This window comes from Caloenas nicobarica, chromosome 16 (genome assembly GCF_036013445.1).
Source record: "Caloenas nicobarica isolate bCalNic1 chromosome 16, bCalNic1.hap1, whole genome shotgun sequence".
Taxonomy (NCBI): Eukaryota; Metazoa; Chordata; class Aves; order Columbiformes; family Columbidae; genus Caloenas; species Caloenas nicobarica.
The window spans coordinates 222,663-245,780 of NC_088260.1; the positions used below are offsets into that span (position 1 = coordinate 222,663).

At 45.4% G+C, this 23,118-nt stretch overlaps 1 protein-coding gene across 12 annotated transcripts in view; it reads right to left on the reverse strand.

Annotated features, from left to right (window-relative positions):
- FBRSL1 (fibrosin like 1) overlaps positions 1 to 23,118 on the reverse strand; it is a 510,952-nt gene that overhangs the window by 15,717 nt on the left and 472,117 nt on the right. For 4 of the 12 annotated variants that reach the window (XM_065646387.1, XM_065646383.1, XM_065646384.1 and 1 more), the window contains 5 exons: positions 12,451 to 12,847; positions 10,639 to 10,886; positions 5,911 to 6,146; positions 3,698 to 3,748; positions 2,690 to 2,785 (listed from right to left, as the gene is read on the reverse strand). In XM_065646387.1, coding sequence (XP_065502459.1) covers positions 2,690 to 2,785; positions 3,698 to 3,748; positions 5,911 to 6,146; positions 10,639 to 10,886; positions 12,451 to 12,847 — 1,028 coding nt within the window. Of the gene's footprint in view, positions 1 to 2,689; positions 2,786 to 3,697; positions 3,749 to 5,910; positions 6,399 to 10,638; positions 10,887 to 12,450; positions 12,848 to 23,118 lie in introns of all 12 variants that reach the window. The other 8 variants (XM_065646380.1, XM_065646379.1, XM_065646382.1 and 5 more) reach the window with 5 other exon arrangements.

Sequence of the window (23,118 nt, forward strand, 5' to 3'; positions counted from 1 at the left end):
CATCCATCTCCCACTCCCAGAGCAACTGCACCTGGTGCCTCCGTGCAGTTGAGTGCAGGGGGGTTAAACCTCATTCCCCAAGAGATTATTTCACTCACATTTTAGGTCAAATTACAGTAGATTTCAAACAGTCAAACTGTATGAGGAATGAGTAAAATCATGGGTGTGGGAGGAAAGATGGGTTTTCACTTGTCTAAGGCTCCATAACTTCCAGACTCATGAAAAAGATAATTCTTGTATGTGTGTGTAGGTAAGTCAACAAACACGCCAGGCACATCTGTGCTTTCAGGGCCTGTTTGACAACTGAGGTATATATAAGGTGGCAAATAAGTTACAACTATCATACAGGCAAGAGCTTTAAGATCACAACATGTTAATAGCATGGTGTTGTCCTGTCCCTTTGTCCCCTGGAGAAAGATGTGAATGCTTCCTCCAGCAAAGTAAACTGAATACTTCTGACCTTTTCAAGTTCTTCACTTGCGAGAAATCGCCTTTGGGAAACTCACTGAGAAGTTTACCGTCGGCCTGGATTTATGTGCAGTGGATTTACATGCACAGCTGTAGGCAACTGACATGAGAAGGGGAAAAACAAAACCAAGACCTCTGCTTCGGAAAGCAAGAAGTGCAGGATTCAGTGTGCCAAAACCAAATCATCGGGTCTGCAGTGATTATGAAGGCTTTAGTCAAACAGCTTGGGAGGGAGAGAGCATGGAAAAATGATGCAGTAATGATGACTAGAGTGGCTTTGCCCAGCAGTTCAGCTTAGTCTCCTCTACAAAACTGGAAAATAATGGTCCAAAGCAGCAGATCCATTTTTCAACCTATCCCTCTTTTTTTTAAGATGTTAGATTGCAGGTAAATACAATACTGTTCAAAGATGAAGTGATGTTAGCGACTAAACAAGGAACTAGAGTGTGACCTTGTGCTGCTTCAACTCAAGCTAGCAAATTTCTAAGTATCTATCATTAAAATGAATTAAAAGCTAGCTATAATACAGCACTAAGAACTGTTTAAAAATGTAAAAGGTCTGTGCTTGCTACTTCTTTCTTGCTATGTAACTGCTTCTCTTTGGTCTAATGGTATTTTACAGTGAGACGGTACCTATAAAGCTCTGTAATGAAGGTGGAAACCAGAAGAGCATGCTATCGGTGTATCAGAAGCTCCTCATTAACAGTAGCCTTATGGCAAAACTGACCCCTATCTTCACATTAGCAAAATTTTTCAAATTCCACCTTATTTGTAGAGCTCCTTCTCTTGGACAGTCAAGTTCACACCCTGACAAGTTGGGGTTTGTTGGGATCCCCTGGCATCCCTTGCACGAACAGCAACAATCAACACTGGCGGACAAACTCTCTCTCGGGACAACTGTGTTCTGTCCATCTTGTTCCCTACGCTTAGATCAACCGCCCCTCTTCTACGCCTGTAGCCACTACACACACAAATCTTGTTGAAAAAAGCCATTTTAGAGACTTTGCTATTTGTAATGTATCCAGAGAACAAAAAATAATGCAAGGGATTTGATGGGCACTGAGGAAATACTCCAGCTTCCATTAAAAAAATTAAGTTAAATGGGAAGGTTGTGAGGGGCCTTATTTGTGGCACTTGCTAATTACTGACTTCCACTGATGTGGGTGAGACTGCCGAGGGAAGCACAACCCCAGTCCCGCTTGGTACGGGTATGGAAATGACCTTCCACATGCCAACAGAAAGGGCCTGGCTGCAGTGCTGGTCCTTCAAGTCTTCTAACACAGTAGCAGAGCTCTACAGAAATGCAGTTCAAGATAAGAAATCTCTAGAATCACAGTATGTAAGGACACATGTCACCTTACAAATTGAGTAAATGCTTCATTTTCAAACAAACACTATATAGATTTACTGCATCTTTCTGGTTTGGAGGGATTTACCAGTTTCTGTACATTTTAAAATAGTTAATAAAAAGAACAAGTCTAAGAGGAAAAAAAAAGCAGAGCACACCACAAAATTCATCCAAAAAGGTGGTTATCATGGCAACATTTCCAAACGCCAATCAGTGCTAGTTGTAATGACACGTTACAGTTGCAGTGCACCTTTCAAACACGCTATCTCAAAGAAGCTTGCAGGCATTAATCGACCCTTATAAAACCCACTGCAAGATAACTTTATAGATGAGGAAGCTGAGGAACAGAAGATTTAAGCGACTTGCCCAAGGTCAGACAGTGTCGGAGCCGGGAATAAACATTCAGCTCCTTCAAATTGCTCTACCCATTCACAACAGTCTCTCCCTACTGTTCCCACACTTGTATAGTCAATTTCTCATTTTCTTCTGGGAATAAACACAGTTTATCTTTCGCAATCTCAGACCGTTACATTTATAAAATGATTTAGGACTCATCGGTCTATTATTAGCTGTAAATATTTCAAACAGATAATGCATTTGACTGTATGCTTCTCCTCTAGCTGCAGCTGACCTCCCAAGTGAGCCACTATATCCTATTCCAAGGAACGATCTGTAGGGCCAAGTGAAAATTTCTGCTAAAGCATTGGCTGCTTTGTGCAGAGGAAGCTCACAGATCTGCGGGGCGATCGCTTCCAACCCTGGGCTGCACTTGTGCTGGTTAAATCATGTGCTACAAAATCACCAGAGACATGACTCTTAACACAGCTTCTCTCCCAGTGTAAGAACAAAACCTTCAGAAGAAGTAGTTTGTACCTTCGGTTGAAATGCTCCCTGAAGTGACCCAAAGGGACCTGAATGTGGAAGCATGGGTGGCATTCCAGGCATTGCTGGAGGATAGGTTGGAAAGAACTACAAAAGAAAAAGAGATGCTTATGTCACAGGACAACTTGAACAACAATGGAGGTATGTGCCAAGCCTGGTACACACAAAAATAGTACTGTGTTGAACGAGTGCCACAGTGAAAATACACACTAAATTTACTTTTAAAATTTTCAAGAGCAAAGCCAAAAATTGAAAAATGGACTCATCTGATTAATATTCTAGATAGTGTTGAACAAGTGTGCCTTTAAAATTTGTGGACTATTGCAGGAAGCACAGAGCATTCACCATTTTTAAAGGAATCGGACTCATTTGAGTTTTATGTTTACTTTTGGTTAACTTTGCATTTTTCTGCAGTAGCAAACAAATTGATTCTGTTTTGAAATGTGACCTGCTTTAATTTTCAAAGCAAAAAAGAACCACAAGATGCTGCATTACACACTAACCACAGGCAACATGCACATCACCTTGTAGTTGTGTAAAGTTTTGCTTAGGCCTCTCCTGAGCACATACAGCAGTTTTACAAGTCCCAAAACACGTGGTTTTTGTGCCATGGAGCAGTGGTGAGCATCAGGAAGAAACCACCAGTCTGACTTACTCCTGTGACCTGAGCAAAATCTTGTGAAAGAGCCATGCACTCAAGGCTGCTGCACTGTGAGAAGCTCCAGCTGCAAAGGTACTGCAATGACCACCGATTTAGCAATTTCTGCGCATTCCCTGCCATCCCAGGCACAGCAATATAGAGCCGCAGCAGCAAAAAACAGTAGACAAAGATATAAAAAAAAAAAAGCCCAAAGAAAATTTTGTACCTAAAAAAAATAATCAAGATGGAAAAAGAGCTTGAGGAATGAATGAATCAAAACACTACCAATCAATTGAAAACAAGCAAAAGTGCAAGCAAAACCATTAACAAAGACACCACCTAGAAAGGTAAGCACTCACGTTGGAATGTCGAAAGTAAGGGTTGTCTAATTTGGGAGCGTACTTGTCAAACTGGAAAGAAAAGAGAAAAAAAAGAAAACAGGTGAGCGTGGTTTCAGCAGTAGTGGACGCATCAGGATTAACACAGACAAATAATCATGGCCAGCATTTAACAGAGCAGAACTGACTGGTTTTTCCATCATGGGGAGCTGACTGACTGCCCAAAGCCAATGGAGACAGAAAGGCACCAGCTGCGGGTGCTGCCAGGTCTCAGTGCAGAGCCCCATTCGCAGGCTCTGTGTGAGGAGGTTCCTTCACTACGAGAACAGTCCTGGTATCGGCAGCGCAGAGAAATGCCGGGGGAGTTCAGCTCCAGGTCTAGATCTGGGATCTGTCCCTGGGGCACTGACTTGATCACGGACCAGAAGGTAGGGAACGTTTTCCATTAGACCCCACCATCTACTGTGGGGCAACCAATATCAACTCCCTGTTTTCTGGGTTCCTGCAAGTGCCAAAATCATTTGGAAAAGGGCTTAATTGCTTTAGACGCACAAAACTCTATACATTCTCCCTCCCCTGAAAAAGCGCAGGCGCCCCAGAGAAAAGCTGATTATTAACCTCTTCTGTTCCAGCATGAGGTTTTAACACCTCCATGTGTGCAGTCTGCCCCATATTTACTTTTACGACCATTTGTCCTGTAGCTCCTTGGAAGTAAAACCAAAGCACACATACATTGCATTTTTGAACAGCATGTACATTCTGCTGGGGAGAATGGAGAAGGGAAGGAGGCAGGGAAGGGAGCTGTAGGACCCCAGGAAAAGCTGCTTATTTGGCAAGTCAGCTGCTGTTTCACACTCCTTTATGTGCAAGAGAGTAGATTTGTAATTTCATTAATTACAGTTATTACTGGAGCCATGTCCCCTCCAGTGTAAATACCATAAATTACCAAACACATGCAGCTGTAAATTTCAGCACTCTTCTCTACCGTTGGGATTAGCAGACCTGATCTAGTGGAATATAAGAAGATGTGAGCAAAATATAACTAAAGAGCCTTGCAAGCTGTTTTTGCTACGAAGGCTGACATCAACGGGCATGGGTGGGAGGAGAGGGAGCCATTCACAGGATCAGGTATCAGTATTCTTAAATAACACAGGAGGTTTCTGAGAAAAGTTTCAAGGTTGTTTTACACAGACCAAGAAAAGAGGGGAAGGTGTTTGCACATGAATATATTGAGCAAACACCTGGGGCTGAATTTTGAGTGGATGATATTACTTTTAATTGGTTTGCTGCTAAGCAGATTACAACCCAAGAATGTCATTGGGTAGTCAGCAGTGGGAAAGAAAAGTGAGAAACATTATGCTCCTTGTGTTCTTGGTAGGTCTCCCCAAATGCTGCTTTTGCTGTTACTCCTGGCTTTTGCTAGCCTTAGCACAAGAGGGCTGTTTCTACATTATGGACACAGTGTGAAACTGAGAGGGGGGAAAAAAAGCTGAATCTTGCTCTTTCAGTCTCAGAAAGTAATTGTCAGAAATGGGGAGAGAGTGCATTTTCAAGTACTGACAAAATCCATTTGTAGCAGATCTGTAACAATTTTGTAACAGCTGCAGTAAAAGCCCCATTGTGTTACAAGCAAATTCAATGGCAAAACACTAGCCCTTATTTCGGAGCCAGAAGGATCTCTCCCACAAGAAGAACCAGCCACACACCAATTAGTGCTTGTTGATGTAATCAAATAATAAATGCCAAAATTGATATAAATTAGGGAACTAGGAGGAAGAGGGACAAAACTCCTATCAGATGAGATGCTGCACTATGGTGAGAGCTCCGGGTAAATGAGCATGGTCTGCGCCACAACGAACAGTCGTGGGGCTGCGTTTGGTACTGGAGGCCGTCGATCTTGTGCTGTCCTTGTTAGTGTGTTTTGGTGTGTCATGGCACCTGGCTCTGGGGAAGGGGAATTGAAATACACAGCAGGACACACAAAGAGGGACGCTAAAGAGCCTCTGGGCTTGTCTCACGGGTGCAGTATCTGCTCATGGGTAGCAGCATGGCGGGACCTGGAGGGTTGGTGTGGAAGCTCTGGATGGAAAGGGGTCCCTTTGGGGTGCTGGCCCGTCTCTCCAGGCCTCGTTGAGGGGCAGGGACAGCGCACCCGGCTGAAATGAAGAGGGGTGGGTTTTGTTTGACAGGAGCGGGTTAGGCTTTTTGACCAGAGATGCTCTACTTATCCTCACATTTTGGGCTGGGGTACGCACCATAGGAGGTGCAGAGGGCGGCATGAGCGGCGTCTGGGGCAAGCTGGATGGAAAAGGAGTGAATGTGTGCTGGTGGGTGTGTTGGTGCTGATGCGTGTGTTGGTGCTGGTGAAACTCCGCTCTCAGCAGCGGCACCGGGCCAAGTGAGGCAGCGGCCCGGTCCGAACTCTGAACCAAAAACCGGTTGTTCAGCTCTTGCCTGAGCAGTTCGTGATCTAGAGAAGAGAGAGAGAGAAAAAAAAAAGACACAGAGGCCCGTGGGCCTGTGAGTACCACAAAGACGGAGGAGAAAGAGTCAATATTCACCTGGCATTCCCTGTTTCTGCAGGTCATGCTGTGGTGGTTTTCTACGTGAGGACTCATTGGTGGAGGTAAGAGAGATGCCTGTGACAAAGTACCAATCAGAATCCCCGAATGAGGCTGGCAATACATGATTGGTTGGTTGAATGATATCAACAGGCTGGTATCTAAAGACAAGAGAGAACACCATGAGTCATCACAGCAGAAAACATCATGGGGGCGTCAGCAACATCCGCCCGCGCCCCCCGCCCGCGGCCCCGCGCCCCCCACGCTGCTCCCACGGGACGCTCCAGCTCCCCGGCACCTGACGGACAGGGCACCTGACGGACACGGCACCTGACGGACAGGGCACCTGACGGACAGGGCACCGAGGCATCTCCAGGAACCGGCCTCGGAGGTGGGCTGGTCTTGCGGCATGGTGGCCAGACCTTCCCGCACTAGCAAGATGCTGGGGAGCGCCCTTGAGGACAAGGGCTCACTTTAGAATGAGTCATACTGACCTGTTTCCTCTGGAGCTTTGCATACATGTACACTGAAAATGGTTGGTGGGCCTAACACGTTGCATTACACTCTAACATATACATACTTAAGGCATAAATTTTTGACAAGATCTACAACGCAGTGAGATAACCATGGATTTGGGTGGCTGGAAACTACCTGCTCAGATAGCCATTTCTCAACAGATTCCTGTGCCATCCCCCCGCTTCTCAGCCCCAGGACATATACACAGTGACCAGGAACATCCATCCTACAAACGGAAGCCTTCTTTGCAAATAACGTTGGTTTTGGTTTTTTTTTTTTGAGATCTTAAATATTAAGCAGTCCTCCCCTCAATTTCTAACAAGATATGATTTGCATTCTTTGTCCTTGCCTCCAGGCTTTTCTCCTATGAGAAAATACCAGTGAGGAACCAGCAGGAAGACCAGTAACACTGAACTGGTTCAAGATCTCATGAAGGTTGCGGTGACTACAGAAAATAATTCGTTTCACCATATGACACATGGCCTCTTCTCAGCATTTTCCTCTAGAAGAACCAACTAGCACAAATCTGAATGTGGTTTAGGGCAGTGGAAGACACCAGCACTTTAGAAATGACGTGACTGAGGTCATTAAGGACAAATGTCCACTTCTCCATAAATGTCTGCTGGTATCAATTAAATCCACCTGTGATTTTACCTAAGATCTTCAAACAAGGACCAGTACCCAACCTGTTAGATGTTTTGTGAGCTGAGAACAACCTCTGTCATCATCTGTGGATGACACACCCCCATTCCTGACTGACCTACTTGCTACTGAACTTACATGAACTTTTTTAGTGTAACACTCCTTTTAAACTACAGCACTGAATATAAAGGGGCAAAAGAATACACGTGCTTCAAAGTTTTATTTCATGTTCTGCAGGCATTTCTTTTACTTAAATTTTTTAGAGTGACATTAGAAATGTCTAAATCTATCACCTTCTGAAGCGACATGGTTAAGATCTTTAAAAACAGGCACTCTGATGGCGAATTTAAAAGTCTCTATTACCTCTTACATCCTATTGAAAGTCACTTCTGAAAGCAAGTTTTGGGTGTCTAAGTAATTTGCTTTCCAGTAAGAAATGTACTGCTAAGACCAGGTACTGCATACTGCTACAATCTTTATAATAACTAATACAAAAGCAGAAAGCACATATGTTTGTGATACCAAAGCCTGCAGCACTGGAAAAAAAAATAGTCTATAACGGGTTCTACTTGGAGCAAGCAAACAAGAAAAAAAACCACTAGGCTGAAAGCACTTAGGTCCAAAACCTAACCTCTTTAGAGAATCTGAGTATGATTTCATATGTGTGCGTGTGTTTACACATTTAAATCTGGCATGGCTTAAAGAAACTGAATCCTTCTGTTAGCATCAAGATAATCCACTTTTCTGGAGGGAGAGATAAAAGTGAGTTGGCAGTTGTGAGTGCTCTGATATCCAATTTCTTTAAGAGACTTGAAGCCAGACTGATAGATTTGCAGCTGGCTCCAGCCTACAGCCCTGTTCCACAGCTTTGGCCTTTCTCAGGAAAAGAAAAGGCCTGGAGATGTTTGGAGAAGCGGTGTGGCACTCGAAGGAGTGGCTGCTTCATAGTAAGGATGGGGCTGCCAAGAAATAACCCAGTTCTGTGAGGGGCTCTGGGCAATGTTAGGACAGGAACTAAGTTCTTGTGCCTACCAGTGACGGCTCGTCCCATGGGTCTGGCCGTGTAAAACCACAACTAGGAGGAGAGTAACTGAGCAGCCCTTTGAATGCCCAAACACTACTGCTCTGTGTGCACACCGGAGGTGGGGATGGCAGAAAAAGCTCAATCCTGCTAAAGTTGCTAGGTATCCTCATGTTCAGAAGAGAAGACACAAAGATTGCTCTTTGCGTATCCTACATCAGGGCCAGGCTTGGTGCCCTTGAGTAGAGGGCAACAGCCCCCACAAGGGTTGCTCCTAAGTTACTTGTGTAAGATAAGCTTTAGGGTTTCAAAGGGAAGAAAAGCCACCAGAAGTGCATTCTTGTTATTCAGAGACCTTAATTTGTACCATCAGTGAATGCAGGAGCTCTGAGCTCTGCTTCTCTTCTTGGTAATAGTGATAATTTTGCCAAAGTAAATCTAAAGAAAGAGTGCATTCTCCTTCAAAGCAGGAGGAAAAAAAGACGACAAAAAGAAGACTTCAAAGGGCCATACCCTCTTTGATGGCTTTTCTAAGCTGGTGGTTATTACTGAGAGCACACGTGCACTCGAACAGCACAGCAACAACGATGCTGCTCGCAGCAGTTGGATCCCAGCTCTTCAGGGCTGCTTAGCAATATTGTTTGCTTTTAAGAAACTTTCATGTGAATGACAACAGAAGCTCCTGGCTATGCAGCACTCTGTATTGATTTTATGATGTGCCAGTTTGCAGGCATTTCATATAATGCAGACAAGAGGCATTTCACTGTCTGCAGGGTTAGATGCCCAGACCTTTCCCTCCACTAACTTAGGCTTCTTCTGCTTAAATTGCAGGAGAAATCCTTTTAGTAGGAGCAAGACTGTTACCATTTCCTGGCAAGCTGTTGAATGTGAATAGGTCACTTGATCTTGCACCTCCTGAATTTAATGGTGAAAACATACTCGCTTTCAGTGACTGCAATACCATGCTTTTAGTGAGCACACTGCTATTTCCTTTTGCAATACTTTCAAAGTCTCCATCACAGTAGTCCTTTGCCTCAAACAGGGGAAGCAATGAATAGGTCTCCCACAGCGCTGCCAACGTCTCCCCAGCCATGTGGCTGAAATTCTAGATGGTGCGAGGGCCTGTGAAAGCCGGCAGCTTTGGCCTATGTGGTCCTGCTTCTGGCTAGGAACCCACAGCACTTTTGTCTGTCATAATTTTGAGAGCTCACTTTGGACCAATTCACATTTTTCTTTCATTTAAAGAAACAGTTATAAATATTGGGACATTATTTAGCTCCTGGAAGAAAAAAAGGGTCATCAGATTTTTCCGCAGCAAATCTGCCCTCTCCTTATTCCTTTAAGTGGCTTCATAGGAAACAGAGGGCGTGTTTTTTGCAAAATGCTTGTCCTGTTTAATCCCTGCTGAGTTATACGTGGAGTCAAATGCCAGATCAAAAGGAGTCCCCAGCAAGTGAATGTTGCAGGGAAGTCTCCAGCTGCCAGGGTCTCTTCCAGAGACAGCTGTAGGCTAATGGATAGGCTATAAACAGGGCATTTAGGGCAGAAGTGGCAATAGAATGGGATCCAGGGTGAACAAAGGAAACCTTATAAAAAGATGCAAAGACAGCGAGAGCTGAACAGCAGAGCTTGTCTGCTGAGCTGTCTCTGCCTTGGACAGAAAGGCCAAGCAGCCACAGGCACAGGGAGCTTGTGCTGCTGCAGGCAGCGGATCCTGCTCTGCCCCCAGGATGGGCTGCTCGCCCAAGGATCAGAGCGGGGATAGCTGTGGGGGACTGCTTATTTCTCACTCAGTTAGAACAACCCTCTGGGACAATTATAAACAGTTTTTTCAAGTCAGTTCTAACACTGGCAGCTTTCATTTGAGTGGGGAGAAAGAAGTGGAGAATGGCAATTTGAACATCAGCCCTTTGTTAATCTAAAAAATGTCTGATGACTGTGGAATGCCACACTTGAGAACTCATGCCCTGAAAAGATTTTTTCCAGAAAAATTTGTTTCATAGGCTTCTGTAGGAAGCTACAGTGCTCCTTCTACAATCTCTCATCCGGTAAAGCACGTCCAGGTCTCCTACCAGTTTCCCGAGCGCTCTCACAGCTCCAGCGCATGCTGCCCGCAGAGGGGTCTGCATCACTTTATGTTACTTGCCCACCAGCCAGCCCGTCTCTCAACACCCTCCAGTGCATGCGGGACAGATCAGCCTTGGAAGAAGAAGGGAACCTACCCGCAGGGTGACCTGGTATCACGAGGCTGTTGGTAGGTAACGCTGGTGGAGGTGGCAGCGTGGGTGGGGTGGCGAACATGGCCGGATGATGCTGGTGTTGGGTCTGCGATCTGAGAGAGAAGTGCGAGGTAGCAAGATTAGAGATGGAGAGGGGCAGAGCTGGGCCGGAGGAATGGTGTGGAGGAATCTGGGGAGAGAGGTGTTTCGGGAGGCTGATGCTCGTTGCACTGCTAGCACTGCTACTCCGGCTGCGGAGAGAAAGAGACGGGGGAAGAGGGGAGAGACAGAGAGAGAGCGTGTGTTACAATACAAGACTGAAACAGTGCAAGAAACGTGCTACCAGAAACAACACAACTATGTAACACTGATCTCCCCAAGCTTATGTTTTTGTTTTTCTTAATGACAGTGGAGACAGTAATGAATCTTAATGAACTTCTCCACCAGGGCAGGGTGGGGCTGGGGCTCTCTGGAGTGATGTTCCTCTGGTGGTTGAGCAAGTTACAATCCTCAGAGCTATCTATGAGATACTGCTGAAGGCCACAGCGGCAGCAGGATTTTGCACCTTTATTTAGGCTTCGATGACCTCACAGTGGCCGCGTCTGTCCTTGTGATCACATGACACAATTACTTAATTCCTTTTTTTTTTACTCTGGGTGCAGAGAGTTGCACAGTGTGAGTGACTCGGGGACCAAGTTGTATCTGCTCTGCGTGCTGTGTAGTTATATTCACACAATCATGCAAACACCTGCCATGTTAATAAATTATTCTCATAATAACTCTGTATTTCAAATATTTTTCTATTATTATTACTCCACTGCAAGTGATCTAAGTTTTGTGAGGTGAAAGGCAATATTGCTGCAGTTATTATTTAGAGTAATTCCCACAATATCAATATTTCTTGTAATCTAAATCTTTGAGATATCTTGAATAGTTTGAAATATTATTAATCATTTATACTGTGGTGGCATTTGCAGGGTAAAACCACAAGAGAGCTTAAGTATGCAGGATACCTTGAAACGCACATTAATGGCAGCTCTCTGTATTCATATTTTGACCCTTATGCAGCCAAGTATTATGTTTTAAATCAGTCTTCTCATCTTGTTTAACAAGCCTAATTGTGGTTTGGGAGGTAGGGCATGTTTTCTGTACCAGCAAAAAGATTACACAAGTTCCAGTTGACTGGCTAAACTCTTCTCTCCAGAAACTCTTTTTCTGTACCATTTTCATCCATCCTACTTATTGGACGGAGGCAATTTAAACAGCGAAACTAAGCCTCCTGCCACATCTGACCATGTCAGATTGAAGCAGATTCCTCAGCCTACATGAAGTCCTGTTCTAAGGGACACAGCATTTTTTGATACAGAAATCCCTCTTCTGATGCTGGTGAACCAACGAAACTGTGATAACCATGAACAAACCTTCTACTTCAATTGAAGTTTTACTGAATATGAAACAAAGGAATTGCTCAAACTCCAACCACCTCAGATTTCTAAGGCAAGAACTGGCTGGCGCAGACACAACAGTGCAAAACTCCACTAGAAAGTAGACCTAAAAGAACTTTACCCCATAGTTACACACGCCTTTCTCCCAGAGGGGGAACATTTATCACCGTGTTTCAAACGCAGCTATCCACCACGGCTGGAAAATCCAGCCTGGGAAGTCAGCACAAAAACTCCAATAACCAAAACATGGAGCATCTTACACAGACAGTAGGAGTGCTCTTGTCTCGCCTCCCAGCAATTTCTACTCCTTTTGAAATAAGTTTTGTCCTGGCAGTAATATAAAGATGACACGAGTGTCCGTTTCCCATACCTGATATTATTGAGTCCGTTGTGGGCCACCTGGTGATGCACTTGGTAACTGAGAGGCGGAGGGATGTGGCTCGGAGGCTGGGTCCGTAGCTCAGGTATTAACTGAGGCTGCGACTGCGGCCGAGGCTGAGGTTGTGACTGCGGCCGAGGCTGCGGCTGAGGCGTGAGCCTTGGTGGTGCTGGTGCTGAGATCACTGGCTCCTTCTTCAAGAGTGGGCTTGCTCTGGCGCTTGACGTGGGCGCTGAGGAAGTAGAAGTCACAACGGCAGCTACCGGCTGGGGGCTGGGGATGGGCAGGGCGAAGGGCACGTCGGTGCTCAGCTCCCGGCTCCGCTCTAGCCCAGACACCTTTGGGACATTGGCTGCTTTCGCTTCTGGCTTGTCATTCAAAGTGGGACCTTATGGAGGAAGGAGAAAAAGAACAAAGCGCATGCTGAAAGGTCTGCGTTTGCTTCTCTGCTTGGTAGAACATATGCCTGGGAAAAAACAAGTCATGTTTCAGCTCGTGGGAGCATCGTGGGAGCACTGCTGCTACAAGATGGATATGTGTGTGTTTGTCTGTCTGTCCTTCCGCTGTCCTTCACTGGCCAGTCTACAGTACTTGTTGGCACGTGTGTAAGAGACTTAGCTGTCATTAAATGAATGCACACTACAAAGAACATATAGCTTCGTGACTTCTACAGTACAGTAGGAGTGTGAATGTGTTTCAAGTTACTGCTACAGTATTTCCTGCTCTATGTAATCTTTAAGGCTGATAATGAACCCATGAACACAAGCCTGATCATTAAGACATTTCATTTTCTCAATGCTCTTTCTAGGTAATCTACATTGTGCTTAGGCTCAACTCCAGCTACACCACACTGTGACCCAAGCACTAATCATTAATGATAACCCCACCTGGCTTCTAGGGAGGAGGCTCCCTGGATGTTTCTGTAGCAGAGGATGGGACAGCTCTGCAGTGAAGCTGTGACATTGCCATTCCCTGGTCACACACTTGTGTGGAAGAACAGCACAGAGAAGGCTGGAAAAATCCAGTCAGAAGTGCAATGAGCACCAACTGTAGTCCTGCACACTGTAAACATTGTACACACCTGTATGCACAGCATTTCAAAACTATCAGGAATACTACAACCTTGCAAAATGCACTGACAGTGAGAATTCCATATGGAATTACTCCTTCTGTGATGCCAAGTATTTATTTTTTTCCAAAATAAACTAAACAAAGCAGCCCAAAGGGTTAAAAGGCTGGAAAGGAAAACCAGAGGAAAGGAGAGGTATTTCAGATCAAGCAGTTTCCAAAAGGTCAACAACAACTGAAAGGACCAACATGAACATGATTCAACTCCCACTGTAACTCCCTTTTTAACATAATCTGTGTATCCTTGAGTGCATGTATACCTGCAATTACATGAAAAGCTATTCCTGGGTTATGAGAACTAGTGTAGTCCATGTGTTTCACATGCATACACCCTGCTGTGCACACACAGCACTTCTATCTGACTTCTAGGATACATGGTTTTATTATCCACCAGAACGTGTTGGGGGCTGTTTGCATTTAGCTGGTTTGCAGACATGCAAGAGACGCTACCTACGCTCCTTAACACGCTCCCAACATCCTCACAAACAGATTCCACCTTTGAAATTTTCCCACCTCATCAAAGGACTGAGCCAGTTCCTGATGTAGGAGGTGTCAAAATAACACAAAACACACACCACGAGCTAATTCTGGCCATGCAGGTGCTCTAACCAGGCGATGTGAACGCAGCCTGTGTGAGGCCAGCGTCCTCAGTACTGCAGCTTTGACGTCTTAAACACCATCGCGCCGGCGTTAGATGAGAGCGGGACAGTGATGAATCAGAGCCTGTAGCACACCAGTGCACCTTCTGTACAGAAATTGCCCACTTGGCGATGGCATCTCCTTCCTTGAGATAAAAGGCAGCTCCCCACACTGCTTCTGGCTCAGCTTGCACTCTCACCATCACACCATTCCCTTCCTCAATCAATCAATCAATCAAACAACCAACCACTCACTACATATAAATTTAGAATGTGAAAAGAGAACAAATAGAAACATATGAACTATATTTATCAGTCGAAGATGTCTGAGGGCTTGTGGTCTCAAACGCACAAATTTTGTGGTCTCAAACGAACAGAATTTCCAAACACCAGTGCTTTGGCTGGCAAGTACAGTCAACCCTGTACTTTCCAGCACCTTATACATCTTTACAGGTCTGACACAATGTCTGGAGGTCCTAAATTATTCCTTACAACAAACATAAGGCTAACTCTCATGTCAGAAAATTTCTTTTTCAAATATGAGTTCATGCATCACAGGTGCCCTGGTTTTGAGATATAACTGGACTTGGTTCCAATGCTATTTAGAGTCATGAAGAATTTATTTGTAAAATCAAATTCTCACTGCTCTTGTGCACCATTATTTTTTGTTTTTTATAATTTTCTGCACCATTATTTTTTATTTTTTATAATGCTACCTATGTTTGTAAATTTTCCTCAGATTTCTTTACTAACGATTGAAAAATTGTTGAAAAATTGAAAAATTCTCCAGCTCCATGGAGAACCGTCCCGTGACTTACACACCAACACCGGACAACATACATGTCCTGGTTGCTTTCTTCCCTTTCACACTTTTCCACCAACACTTATTTCTACCTGTTCAGTGTCTGTTTCCAACATCCAGTCACTAGCTAACCATACTCCAGAGGTCTCCAGAAACCTGGCAATTTCGAGGCCATTTTCCCTGTGCAACCAAAGAAACGATGAATTTTGAAGGCTACAATTACCTGGTTTCCTGGGTACTTAACAAGATCCTTATCGTGATACTTATCAAGAAAATATCCAGTTTAAGACTTTCCATTCAAATGAAAGTCTCTGAGCTACCTTCCCTGAAATCCCTCAGAAAATTAATTTTAATGAGTTTAATGAGAGACATTGCCCACTCTGATCAGGATCTCAAACTCTGCAGTTTCTCTGTAGGATCCCCGAATATCTCTCCTAAGGGAACTACACTCTTGTATGCCCAAGTTCCTTCCAATCGACCAGGCTGACTGCTGGCCACATACAGAAATATCCCAAGGAAATAAACCAAATATTCCCTTTTCTGCAAGCTGGATCAGTTTCCTTGAGATCCTTTCAGAAATTTCTGTACTTCAGCTCCTAATCTAGTCCTTCAGAGCAGATTCACCCACAGAACTGAGCATGACTGCCCCAACAAAAGCACAGACCCACAAAACCACACCACAACGTTCTAGAGGCAAAAATGTGTTTATTTTTACCAAGTCCCAGAATAATTTTCATGCTTAATGACAACAGGCTGAGCCAATTTGCCTAAGACTTGACAGTCAGCTCCAATAACTCAGCCTTAATTAAACCTGAACGCATGTCAGTTCAGCTCATCCCTTCACAGGAAATCTGACATTTGCAATGATTCGTGTTTCAGCCATGCTATGGGAAGGCTGGATCACACCTGCCGTTCTCCACCACGCAGAGCACTACCCCTTTCCAGTATGCCAACTTTGTTTATTTTCTAACCAAACACTTTGGACTTCTTCCATTGAGAGGTTTTCTTAAATGAATAGACAGTGAAACATGTCTGGATCTCATTGGGATGAATGATGACTGGGTGTGAGAGACAGAGAAGAAAGGATTGAATCTGCTCTAACAAGAAAAATAAAAACAACCTGGGATTAGTAGTTCTTGCCTCCTTGATCAACTAATTTGTCACTTGGAGCGTTGCAAAATTTCAGCCTCCCTGTGCCTTGGGCCACATCCCATTCCAATTTAACCAGATAAAGATGAATACTTTTAACACCTTTTAAAAGCACAGAGAGCTTCAGCTACTGCTGATGGAAATCTGTAGAAACAAGAGTTAAGCTTAAGGGAAACACCAAAGTCAACTACAGTTGATTTTACTGTAAAATGTGTCTTTCAGAAGGAGTTACCTGAACCTAAGAGACCATGAGCATGGATGCAATATGAAACTTCAGTGAATTCAAAATCTGTGACTGGAATAAACACGCACTGCCCAACCCCACGGCTGCAGAGGCTGACATGTTTGCCAGCGTGTAACTACACAGCATTGCAGGCTAAATACAATACAGCAAGTCCCAGACACAAATTAAACCTTTCTGTTACAGGAATTTGCTTTCAAGCTGATTAAGAGTAGCTCAAGTGCAAGGGATTAAACATGTAAAGGCTGCTTTGAGAACACCAACAAGCGGTTACTGTGTTATACAAACAGTATTTAGGGCAACAGCAGTTCCAGCCCTGCCTCTTGCTCTTTGCAAGCTGCTGGTTGCTGCTGAAAGGGGACTGTCAACACATGTACAATGTGATTGGAAATAATCTAATCTTGCTTGCACGCCTTTCCTTTGTCTCTTGAAAAAAAAGTGAAGCCATTCAGATGTCTTTCTGCAGTCTCCCTCGTTGTATTCAAACAGCAAGGGTGATGGGGTGATATGAGAAATAAATTCCTCTCCTACATCCATCAATGACATCTTTACCAGTGGCAATTACCCAAGAAACACAACAACCACCAGCTGCAGCCTATCTATCCACCCTGTACACATCCTTGAAAACAGACATAAGCCAGTCTGGCTATGACGAACCCTGCTCCATATTATAACTCCAGCAAGAAATGCTGCAAAAGCACCACCACAGGAACTACAGGGACGTGTGGCAAGAAGCTGAGTATTTCAGAGTGGGTTGATGAGTCCCAGAGATGAGTTTTGAACCATTAGCATGGGGAATGAGTACAGACAAGCATGATTTTACAGAAGTAGGTCAAAACAAAGAAATAACTAAAGGAGCCTATTCAATGAACTTCAGCAAACTTTTTTTTTTTTTTTAATTGAGCTTTTAGAGCGCTGCATAATGTGTTGTGGACATGCAACATATATAAGCCCAAGAGAGAATAAAGTATTTTGCACTGGCAATGACAGCACTGATGCTGGCGGAGTGCTTACAAGTGAAAATCAATATTTAAGTGCTAATTCTTTATCCTCAGCTGGCTTTCGCTTTTATATGGATGGCTTTTTCATTGCATTTTAGGAGGGTAGCACTATTTAAGACATTAAACAATTAACTGGGTCTGCAAAGGTAAGGCAAGCAGAGCTACAACACAGAAGCTATCCAACATATGGGGCACGAAGTTCCTCCACCCATTTTAATGCAAATCGACTTAAGATATAAAGACTTGGGACTTGCATGTGAAACCACTGTCTGGAAGGCTCCGTGGTGTTTAACGTGAACCATTTTTAACATTAATGCAAAGCAAAGGCCAAATTTCCACCATGACAGCGGCGACCTCCACATTAGCTCATGTCAAAAACTGTTCTTCCGTGACACAGGCCTCCCAGAACATCATAGGCCTCTCATGGATTTTCCACAAATGACTGCGGTGTTTTCCCACAAAGTAAGCTGAGCCTAAACGTGAATCCTCCCGCCCACTCTGATCCCGTGGCGCTGAGCGCGGCCGCCTGCGTGCAGGGACAGCCGGGCCGTGTCCCCAACACCCAGCTCCACCGCAGCTGTCAGCGGGGAGATCCTGCCACAACCCGCTCTGGATTCGGCCCTGTCACCCAGTTCATTTGCACAGAGCTGTCAAGTCAAATTGTCTTGCCGCAATCTGAAACACCCTCCGAACAGCTGCCACTATCAATTACTCTCCCCGACAGCCCTGACTATCAGGAAGAGAACTGGAGCGAGCACTTGCCAGTTTTAATAAACTGTGTTGCCCAAGTCATTTAACCTGCTAGATTGCTGGATGCTGGGGCTGTAACGAGCCTTCAGCTTTTCAACCTAGAAGAAAGCAACAGTGGCAAAAAACTGTCAGCTTGTTCCTCACAATTAACTTCCAAGGGTGCCTTTTCCGCCCCCTCTTCTCCTTTCTGACGCACCCAAGTATAAAAGTAAAATATCTTCAAGTCATTTTCATAATGTCATGACAAGGAAAGCATGTCACATTTTTAACACAAAGCCAGTGACTCCTGAGAGTAAAGGGCTGACACGCTCCAGGATTTTCCTGCTAGGAGCACACCTGAGCAGAGAGCTGCTGTCTCCGGGGGTGCCGCAGGGCCTCCCCAGCGCGGGCCCTGTCCCCAGCGCGGGCCCTGTCCCCAGCACTGGCCCTGTCCCCAGCGCTGGCCCTGTCCCCAGCGCAGACCCTGTCCCCAGCGCTGGCCCTGTCCCCAGCGCTGGCCCTGTCCCCAGCGCGGGCCCTGTCCCCAGCGCTGGCCCTGTCCCCAGCGCTGGCCCTGTCCCCAGCACGGGCCCTGTCCCCAGCGCAGACCCTGTCCCCAGCACGGGCCCTGTCCCCAGCGCGGGCCCTGTCCCCAGCACTGGCCCTGTCCCCAGCGCTGGCCCTGTCCCCAGCGCTGGCCCTGTCCCCAGCACGGGCCCTGTCCCCAGCGCAGACCCTGTCCCCAGCACGGGCCCTGTCCCCAGCGCGGGCCCTGTCCCCAGCACTGGCCCTGTCCCCAGCGCAGACCCTGTCCCCAGCGCTGGCCCTGTTCCCAGCGCAGACCCTGTCCCCAGCGCAGACCCTGTCCCCAGCGCGGGCCCTGTCCCCAGCGCGGGCCCTGTCCCCAGCACTGGCCCTGTCCCCAGCACTGGCCCTGTCCCCAGCGCGGGCCCTGTCCCCAGCGCAGACCCTGTCCCCAGCGCTGGCCCTGTCCCCAGCGCAGACCCTGTCCCCAGCACGGGCCCTGTCCCCAGCGCTGGCTCCGTCCCCAGCGCTGGCTCCGTCCACGCATCGGGCTCCACCCCAGCGACGACGACGCAGCCGAGGACGTCGGGATGTCCTGAGCACCTCCAGGGCTCTGCGCCCACCGCTCCAGCCTGCTCCTTACACCCTCAGTGCGGTTACGGTTTCTCACCCAATTGAAAACTCAAGCGTGACAAATTTACATTTACTCTGGTACTTTCAGGACTGGTAGGAGAGATTTCCTAAAGGAACATCTATTTAAAATTAAAACTCTTCCATCCAGATCATTGTTTTCTGTTTGTGGCTCATGTATATACCAAGACGTCTGTGAATGTTAATAAAAAACCGGCTATTGTCATTAGGATTAATTTGCACTTCCACTAGAAAGCTTATGGGACTCTGCAAATCAAAAAGAAGATTCAAAACAACTATGCTAAATGTTTTCCTTGGCCAGCTACATAGATAAGAGCGTTTGTTGTGAAAGCTTGCAGCGCAGAGAGATTTCCCCCCCCAAATAGAAACTGAGAGCAACAGCATTAAGACCTATGGACTTGACACTGATTTGCTGCTTTATGGTTCTTTAATGGGATGTTTTATTCCTAGAGGTTTGGGAGCTTTCCATGCTCTATCCAGGCCTGTTAGCGGTAAGCATGCATGACGACACTCCAAAGCTGCAGGAGCTGAATGAAAATGGGTGCCAAACGCCAGGACTGGGGCCAGACCATAAAGAAGAAGGATCACCATTCAAATCCCCCCAAGTAAGTCACACTGCATTTTCCTAGCAATGCTGCTTCTGGCAACATTTCAATGCAAAGCTGAAACTGGATTTGCAGCTAAAGCAGCTAGTGTGGATGCTGGCGTTGTAATGAGATTGAAAGTTTCACACAGGCTTTTAATCCAGGGCTATAATGGTGGATCAAATGCTGCAGGGTTAAATCTCCTCAGCGCGACTCCTAAGCAGATGCTGGGTGCCTAAAAAACGGTGACGAAGGAGCCGTTCTATTGCCCTGGCCACAAAATGTTACTAACGCTTCTTGTAGTTACTTACTAAAGGTGTGGTTTTGGTTTTTTTTGGGTTTTTTTTAATGTGCAATGGCATATTGTACACCTAATCTGACTGACAGACAAGCAACAAAGTAGATGAGCTATTAGAAAGATAACCCTCCCAACATGAAAGCAAGCAAACACAAAAAATCAACTCCAGATGTAAGCTTTTAAACAGAAAAAACTGCCATATACCAAGCAATCCTATGAGTTTAATTAGTCAAACAAGGGCAAATAATAAACCATCAACTACTACATTATAGGAGAAAAGGTACTGCTTTTGCTGTTTGAAATACATATCGATTCCCAACTAGCCTGCGAGTGAGTTATTAATCACTCCAATTAAATCATGAACACAGGTCTTTATGCTGAAATTGAACCCCCACCAATAGATCGATAACTCAAACCTCCAAGAGCAATTACTGCTCAGCATAATAGAGCAGCTTGTTACAGAGAGCTCCATGCAGACCACAATTCTGTCATATCTTTCACAGGCAGTGCAAACAAACTGGGGAAAAAAAAAAAGATTTTATAACTATTATTTTCAAAATAAACAGACATCTGCTTAGAGTTACCTAATCTCCCACATCACAGAGGCAGATCTGCCAAGGTCACATTGGAGACATGATTACATTTTTTCACAATTTGTTATTCTAGCAAAGCCCTGATAAGATTGAACTATTGAAGTTCACACTCTGGTTTAATTTCAAGAGGTTAAATGCCAAATCCTTTTCTTATTGCTACAAGGAAGGGATCTGCCAGGCTGCATAATACCCTGTGTGGGCTAAGACAACAATTTTGTTTCATCTGCACAGTCTTATAAAGGTTTTGATTTTTTTTTTTTTTAAATGACATCACAGAACTCCAAACTCCCAAAGAATCATTTAAAGTAAAGTCAGAAAGTGCGACTGTTCTGGAGGAGTGTGAACGACCTTTCAGACCTTCCAGCCTGGAGAAGTTCAGTCAACAGCTGGCTGAGAAAGCACATTTGCTAACCAAAACCAGAAAAAGGCAAGAAAGAACATTCTCAAACACCAGATCATCTCTGCTGGGAACAGGAGATGATTACCCTAACCAGCCAAGCACACGTAGGGTCGCAGAAATTCCCATCTCTGCCTTGGAGACAACGGATGCCTGTGCTGGTGCAAGGAAACAAGGGACCATCCATGCTCTGGTGTCCCGAGTGCCGCTCAACTCCCACGTCCTCCCACTGTTTCCGCTCGCATCCTTGCTTCTGATCCGCTGGCCCCTTCAAGCATGCCCCTGAGCACCAGCCGTCACCCTTCATTAGGGAAGCTATTGGCAGCCAATTAAACGGTGATGGACCCACAACACAAAGCTCATCAAGGTGAGTCCACACCAAACTCTTCAGGCTGCGGGTCTGTATGTGGCGCGTGTCCCATCACTGCTTCTTCCCCTGGCCAGGTCACTGTCGGGTATGTCAAAACAGCCTTTGCCAAGGCTCACCATACGCGCAGAAAAATGACACCGCATCAGGCAACGCAAAAAAACCAGCAGGCAGAGGCGCAGCACTACTGGTGGGATCTCGCCATGGCTTTGCACCGCCAGACGCAGGAGTAGCTTGTACAAAAGGGAGGGAGATTATCTATTCCCCACTGCAGCAGAGGCAAAAGGAGCCCAGACAACAGTTTTCTTCCTCCCTAAAAGTCAGAGACTGTCACTGGAGTTAGAAAGGTCAAATCATGTTGTGATCGCTTGTCTGGAGTGTGATATGCCCTACTGATGTGAACTACAATAAATCAGCTCAAAATCCAACATCCTACACTCATCTCCTGAAAGAGAGCTCATCTCTGTCTCTAGATGACTGCATGCATCAAATTCTGTGCTCTTGGCTGGCTTTCCAACTATTTCTCCTGGAACCACGAGGCACACAAAACCTGCCCATTCCCCACATGCTTTGTGCCTGCCAGACCCATTGTTACAGCACATCGTACTTTGTCTAGGAGGCTCTGAGCTAAACACTGCCATGTAAATTTTCAGGGATAACAAAGACAGCAGTAATAATTTCTAATGGATTTAAGTCTGCAGCAGTCTTTGCTAGATGTCAGAAGACTGCAGAAAAAGACCTATTGTGCCTGTATGCAATCAGTATTTGAAGTGCCAAAGCTGTTTTTCCGGCTCAGTTAAGTCAGAGCTGAAAGATATAAAAGGGCGGCAAACAGAACTGTTTAGAAACTGTCTTGGTAACTTGACTAACTTCCATACCTGATGTTATGGCTGCAGTTGTGAGAATGGAAAGTTCTGCTGCAAGGTGATGTAGTCTCTGCTAAACAGGAACTGGAAGGAGTGACTGGCCATGCACAAATTAGCGAAATCCTGTCTTATTTATTTGTTAAGTCCAGCCCTCATAGTTCAGTAACTTCTGTCACATTAGGGCTAATACGCTTATAATTTGGAAAAACAACGCTTGAGATTCAGTGCTTGCCAAGCGGGGCCAGCGCTTTCCAACCAGCAGCTCCTCAACGCTGCCCAGGCACAAAGAGGCACCTTCCAGGCTGATCCCACCATTGGATTTAGTAGCAGCACTTACTGCTCTAAACCACCATGTTTAGCTGTTACCAAACTGCGTCTGTTTAGCTGGCAGTTTTGTAGCAGTGCCTCTTGACATTAACTTTGTTGAGGATCTAGGGTCTAGGCAAAGACAAACTGGAAGAATAGAGTTTCCTGCAAGCTCAGGAGCAGGAAACCTATTTGCACGGTCAAAATCCAGCTCTAAAGCTGCTGTAATGGCAATGTAAGAAAAATTGAGATATTGAAATTAACAGACTGAATACATTCAACAGCATTTCAAGTTGCGTCGTGGATAATTAAAATATTTAAAGGACAAGCTGCAAGTTGTTAATCAGGGAACATTTACTTGAATGGTGTGTGCCCTTTGGATTT